This window comes from Taudactylus pleione, unplaced genomic scaffold (genome assembly GCF_031769625.1).
Source record: "Taudactylus pleione unplaced genomic scaffold, aTauple2 ptg000117l, whole genome shotgun sequence".
NCBI lineage: Eukaryota > Metazoa > Chordata > Amphibia > Anura > Myobatrachidae > Taudactylus > Taudactylus pleione.
The window spans coordinates 22,184,318-22,191,529 of NW_028284519.1; the positions used below are offsets into that span (position 1 = coordinate 22,184,318).

The 7,212-nt window shown below is 38.6% G+C and overlaps 1 protein-coding gene across 2 annotated transcripts in view; it reads left to right on the top strand.

Annotated features, from left to right (window-relative positions):
* The window catches only part of GNAO1 (G protein subunit alpha o1), a 220,759-nt gene extending 214,404 nt beyond the window's left edge, over positions 1–6,355 (top strand). For both annotated transcript variants that reach the window (XM_088471919.1, XM_088471917.1), the window contains exon 8: positions 4,255–6,355. In XM_088471919.1, coding sequence (XP_088328045.1) covers positions 4,255–4,442 — 188 coding nt within the window. In that variant the 3' untranslated portion in view covers positions 4,443–6,355. The remainder of the gene's footprint in view (positions 1–4,254) is intronic.
* Positions 6,356–7,212: the final 857 nt, after the last annotated feature.

Below are 7,212 nucleotides of genomic sequence, written 5' to 3' on the forward strand. Positions count from 1 at the left end.
CATTCCCCATTCCCTATTTTATTAACTAGGTCAAGGGTTTTCAACTCCAGACCTCAAGTACTACTAATAAGTTATGTTTTGTGGATTTCTTTAATTGTGCACAGGTGAGTTGATCTATGTTGCTGGGTCAGTAATTATCCCACCTGCTTCCACAGACCATTATCCTTAAACTATGACCTGTTGGGAAAACCTGAGGGTTGAGTTTGAGAACCACTGAACTAGGTTATTCTAATGGTTTGTTTGTATGAAGAATGGCAATAATTGCTTTCATTGGCTGGAATTAAGTGGACTAAGGATGGATCACAGGCTCATAAACTAAAATTGTCCTTGTTAAATACTGTTCATATACCAATTCTCTAGATTTAAAGTCGTATATCTGATGATTTTAATGCATTCTCTAGTTCAGATCATACATAATGAAACCATGTACTACAAAGTAATTTTTTTCAAACCATTCTTTTTCTTTTTTTTTTTTTTTCCGCTCTTTGTATTCCTTGGCCCTATCTCACACTGGTCGCAGCTAGATGACTTCCTGCTGAGTGAAAGTGTCACTAGTCTTAAGCAGACAGTAAAGCTAGATACACAAAAACATCTGGGATGCCACCGCAAATCCAGAGTGGGTTGTTAGTTTCTATGCACTTTGGTTGTCAGTTGGCTATGTTCTACTAATGACATTATATAATAACTACATTGCCTGTTTTTACAACAAAACGCTTGGCATATAGTTATGTCACATTTACTTATATTACAACTTACTACCAATAGATAATCTAGAAGAGACATATCCAAAAAGTCGGACAGATGTGACCGTTTATGCCTAGAAAAAAAAGATTACAAACACTGTAAAAATACAATACTCTATAATCACACCCTAGTAAGGAAACATTGGGCATTATATATGTGTGTGTATATATATCATAAAGTAAATTTACCTTTATAATAATTTTTTGTTCTATGCATTTTGCCAAGAATTTTTTTATACATCTTATCATTATTACATTTTGGTAGAGTAACCTCACCAACCCCAGTGTTTATTATCAAAGCAAGAATTGTGAGGACGCCAGTCAACGATTGACTTTGTATTTGATGTTTGAGACCTAAGTTAATGTTTCTGCACAACGCTTGGTCTGGAGTTTCACAGAATAGCTTTTTTGTATTTAAAATAGTTGCTAACTTTACAATGGTGAACAGCCCATACATTTACTGTGTAATACCCAAGTTATGTAGATAATCTCCTTCATTCACTTTAAGGGATTACTTTTCCTTACCACAAAATAAGCATACATGATATCCAGCACAATATTTAGAGATTCCGAAGAGATAAGGACTTTATAATTCTCTAGGAAAAGGACCACAAGCAAATATTGGAAAATTTCATGCAACTTAAGCATTTAACCCAATAATTTATTAAGTCTCTATACAGGTGCTTTATATTACTTTGGTGGTAAGTGTTAACCCCTGTGCCTAAGTCAGAACACTAGAGACCCCATGTTCTAGAATGTAGATGTTCAACACAAGATAGAATACAAACTGGTACTTGTGGTGGCTAGACCCAATTTAGCTGCTGGCCTGGTGGTTGCATGATCTAATCTCACTGCTCATCTGGCAGTGGCTAGACAGGGATCCTGCTTCTGGCCTGGCTAGATTAGATTCCATTGCAGGCCTGGAGGTGGCTAAACACAATCCTGTTGCTGATCTGGGGGGAGGTCATTCAAAGATGAGAGGGGCATTAGCAGGCCACCGGAAAGAGAGAGACTAAGATCCATGTCTCCTGCGCCAAGGAGAGAAAAATAAACATTGGCGCCCTGTCTGCCATAAGTAGTGGAGAACCATCGAATATCTGCCATTGATGGCAGAACCATTGACCTTTGGTGGCAAACCATGGGTGGTCAATGGCCATCCCTAAAACCTATACCATTTCAGAATATTAATTATTCTGGAATATTCGGATACTTCTAAATACAGGGGAAACCATTTTCCTTTGCACTCATTCATGGCTTGTTTTGCAATGCAATTAGGTCTGTCTATAAATAATCAATAAGCCTACAAATTGGTAAGATCCCATTTTAAAAGCTCCATGCATCCTAGGGTTGGGTACAAAATGTTGACATGAGAATCGGTCATAATGTCGATGTTGACTATGTCAATATTCATCATTTAGACAATGATGAATGTCAACATGTTATCACTATCCTAACCCTACCTTTAGTGCCCTAACCTTGACCTCCCCCCAGCATACCCTAACCCTAACCTCCACCCCCGCAGCCTGCCCTAACTTCCCCCCCCTGCAGCCAAACCCTAATGTCGACATTCTGACAAAATTTTAACTGTCGGCACCATAGCTGTCAACATTGTGTTGCTGACATGAATGTTGACCTTTTTACTACAACCCTTAAAATACAGTTGCAGTTTATAATACTCCCTCACCCCCAAGCACACCAGAGCTCCTCATTGAAAACACAACTACCAGGTGGAAGAAGAAAGGGCCGTGTCTTCATAATAACCGGCAGCTATTGTTTTGTTGACAGCAATAGTTTGTTGTATAGGAAATAATTGCTTATAGCTTTCAAAAATATGTGTAAAAATGTATTGATTGACAGTGGGCCTCTTGGGGGTCTGTATTAGACAAGAACATACTGGATATAATTATATAAGAATATAAATGCTGTGTCCCATTATCACCATATTTGTATATTTCCACATATATATTTCAGAATGTTAAAAGATACCTTTTCATGTTAGAACAGCTTTTATATTACCTTTAATGTCTTTTTCAAAGCGTTCCCTGGTGGTGTTTGTAGTTACATTATTAATGAGAATTACACGTAAATAGGAGAAATGGGTCAAATAACCAATGTGTGCTTTTTAATGTGTTATTCCCTATTTCTCTTGCAAGTGAAAGCACCCTATATATATGTTGTCCAATTACGTTTCTGGAACTGCTAGGTAATTATCGCTGTGTGACGTAGCGTCGGCATTAAACACAGTACTGAAAGATGTTAAACGACAGGCCTGGATTTCTAAAAGGGCCACCTGGCCCTGGTCTAGGGTGACAGCTTACCTCTAGTTCCATCACCTTGCCATGCTTATTATGTATGCTGGAGCATAAGAGAACAATTATCTAAATTACTGATGTGTGAGAAAGTTTGGGAGGGAGGTGGGTAGCAAAAACAGCCGTTAGGATCATATCTCTTAAATATAGTATCTATAGTAGTGTCTCCCAAACCTGGCCCACAAGGCACCCATATATTCCAGGTTTTAAGGGTGTCCATGGTTGAGCACAGATGCTTAAATCAAATTGACTAAGGTACTAATTAAGTTACCTGTGCTCAAGCATGGATATTCTTAAACCCCACACTGTTAGGGTTGACTGTTAGTTTTAAAGAATATTTTATTTTATCTCAAAATCCATCATATTAGAAATCTTCGATTGCTCGATTCCCATCATTTTATGGTCAGAATCGGCAAATCATGGATTTCCATCACGTTGGATTTTGACAATTATATTTATTTATTTACAAAATCATTGGCAAAACGCAGAATCTGCCCGATTAATTGTTGGTGCATGGGCCCCTTTACATTTTCCAGCAGAACCCGTTGCTTTAAAACTGTCTATAAAGAGACGTTTCGCAAATTGAGCGGGTAAAGCTAGAATAATTTGGAGCCAATCAGTATGACAAATTTGACTGTAGCTGTTCCATCTCTGCAAGTCTGTGGGAGAGGCTATGCAAATATGTAGCAATGGGGACCATCTGAATGTTAACCGCAGCACAGAGTAATGATGTGAAGCTGGTGCAAAGTTAGTGGTGTGGTGAAACGCGTTGCAACGTCTGCTGAAGCACCAACATCCTACCTGTTTTGAAATTGTTCCACAATGTAGAGCAGACTTACAATAAATGCAGTTTGATGGTGTGTGTGGTATGGGAAACTGTAGTGTCCATGATTGTGTCATCTTATTGGTCCTCATTCATCCAGCCTCCTCCAAAGTGTGTCACAGCCCCGGTTTTCAACAGCTGCTGTGAGACTACACAAAGAGCCCAGGGAAAAACTGCTGCATTAAGCAGGCCCCAGGGAGAACAAGTGGAGGTTTTGTCTATAATGACCAGATTCGAACTGTCATTTATCTAGTATAGTCTACAAAATGTTCACTGAAAACGTTTTTTGCTGTAAAGAACTAGTTCTTAATAGGTTACACCAGATTTGCCCTAGCTTTTATTTATATCATGACCATTTTCTGCTCTGCCTCTGTTGCAGGTCCCAACACTTATGATGATGCTGCTGCTTATATCCAAGCACAATTTGAGAGTAAGAACCGCTCACCAAACAAAGAGATTTACTGCCACATGACCTGCGCCACAGATACGAATAACATCCAGGTGGTATTTGACGCCGTCACTGACATCATCATTGCCAACAATCTCAGAGGCTGCGGCTTGTACTGATTCCTCTGTGTAGCCATTTATCTGCTGGTGAAAATGAGAATAGATGCAAGTTGGTAAACTGAGAAGATATATATATATATATATATATATATATATATATATATATATTTTACAGTCTTTTATTTTTATTTTATTTTTAGTTTGTCTCAAAGAGCTGTGAACAGAATGGATCTCCCTTTAGCTCCTGCCCCCCTTAAAAAAAAGAAAAAAAAAACTGGAGTGGGTTCTTGATTTTTTTTTTAAGTCCCCTTCAGGATCCAAATGATTTCTCCCCCTGTTTTGGTTCTGGTAGAGGCCTGAGCTGTGATTTCAAACTCTATATAGAACTGGCAAGATTTAAATGCTATCTCTGATGCAAGGAAGATAATATATTTGAATCCTTTTTTGTAAGGATTTCTGTGTGGCTCTAATGCTCACATGTGCACGTTCATTAAAAAGACATTGGGGTATATCCTATCTGTTCAGCTCTTGGATAACAAAATAAAAAAAAATTAAATAAAACAACAAAAGATTTTCCAAACCAGGTAGAAGTGTTTGTGAGACTTGCAGGACCGTGCGCTCAGCTTATTTTTTATTTTTTTTTTCGTGGGTGCTGTAACTGTACGAGGGTCTGTGAGGGATCAGGGGAGATGCCCCTCTAGTCTGTTAAAAGCAAAGTAGCGGGCCCCTGTTTGTCTTGAAAAGGTTTCAGTGCCAACCCAAACTGCGGAGTGGGGGGAACAGTCTGCAATTACAGGGGGGGGACGGGACATACCCCACTGTCCCTCCTTCCTCCGCACTGCTCTACGGACCCTCAAATTGACGTTCTGCTGGTAGCATGACCTTTGGCCTTTGTAAGAAAAAAAAAAATATGAAAAAAATGAAAAACACAGCCTTCCTTAAAGTTGATGTGTAATGTTATCACTGATTTAGTGGCTGCATAGGATGCTGTAAATCTGGTTTAGCCGAGTCTGTACTTTTAGAAGAAACTAAACTGTTCTTTTTTTTTTTTTTTTTTTTCCCACGTGCTTGTAGCTTAATGACACCCTTATCTTAATTATACCATTTTTTCTTCTTACACCAGTTGTAAAGAGGCATCTTTTTAATTGTACGCAACCCCTTCACTGACAGAGAGGTCTGCTCAGCCTCCAAGCAAAGAATGGGATCATGGAAATCCATGTTATGTTGGGGGCATTGGGATTATTTCTGTTGGACTTGAAGCCCTACGTATAAAAATATTTAAGAAAAACCCCTAAACAGCAAAGAACTTTCTGGGGTAATAGAAATGTACAGATTCGATGTCTGTTTCGTTGCTCTGGACAGTGTGCCATGCACTCTCTGGGTTTGTATAGAAAAAGCACAGCTCTCACTAAACCTCCAGCTGCTGAAATATTACTCTTATTTGGGGTATTTGCTCTCAATTCCATGTAATACAAATAGTCTTCTTTACTTTCAATCTCCTTTATGTTCCCAAGTGAATGCTTTGTGCTGCTTTTTTCGCCCCTCTCCCCTCTTGCCCTCCCTCGCCACCCCTTTTAGTGAATGGTGTTTTCCTCTCATGTGGGATGTTTGTGCTGCGAAAAAAAAAAATGGTAAAAAAAAGTGGAAAAAAAAAACACAAAAAAACAAATTTAATCGAATGTAGTGTTTACATTAAATCCACAGTTTTCATGACCAAACCCTTGTCATTTCTACTTTGATTAGAAGTCAGACTTCTTCACCATTTCACTTGAGAACTGAAGAAGAGCAGTCACAAATGTTAAAGGAAAAAAAAAAAAATAATGAAAAAAAAAAAAAAACTTTACTGATTCAATAAATGAGCGAGAATTTAAGCTGGAGTGTGTTCTTTGTATTGCCGAGCGCTCAGTTTGGTGCTGCCAGCCACTCTCGTAACTAATGGAAACTCGTATGTAGCTTAATAAAGAGAATGTTTGTCTGTACAAATTTGTCTCCAAAATTCTGCTCTTTTACCAACCTGCGTCATTTAGACTGGAATCACACCCTGAGCATTACGTTATCCCAAGACTATTGGCTCCCGATTTTATTGAACTACAACTCACTCCATACTACGCATCTCCATGGCTGGCAGATGTTCTAACAGTAGAGAGAAAATGTGTACAAACTTTCAAGCGCTCTCTAATTAACATGAATGCATATACAGTCAGGTGCATAAATATTGGGATATTGACAGAATTATCATATTTTGGCCTCTATTCACCACCACAATGGCTTTGAAATGAAACAAACAAGATGTGCTTTAACTGCAGACTTTCAGATTTAATTTGAGGGTAATTACATCCAAATCAGGTGAACGGTGTAGGAATTACAACGGTTTCTATATGTGCCTCCCACTTTTTAAGGGGCCAAAAGTAATGGGACTAATAACTCAAAAGCTATTTCATGGACAGGTGTGGGCTATTCCCTCGTTATTTCATTATCAATTAAGCAGGTAAAAGGTCTGGAGTTGATTCTAGGTGTGACACTTGAATTTGGAATCAGTTGCTGTCAACTCTCAATATGAAGTCCAAAGAGCTGTTACTATCAGTGAAGCAAGCCATCATTAGACTGAAAAATCAAAACAAACCCATCAGAGAGATAGCAAAAACATTAGGTGCGGCCAAATCAACTGTTTGGAACATTCTTAAAAATAAAGAATGCACCGAAGAGCTCAGCAACACCAAAAGACCCGGAAGACCACGGAAAACAACTGTGATGGATGCCATAAAAATTATTTCCCTGGTGAAGAAAAACCCCTTCACAGCAGTTAGCCAAATCAAGAACACTCTCCAGG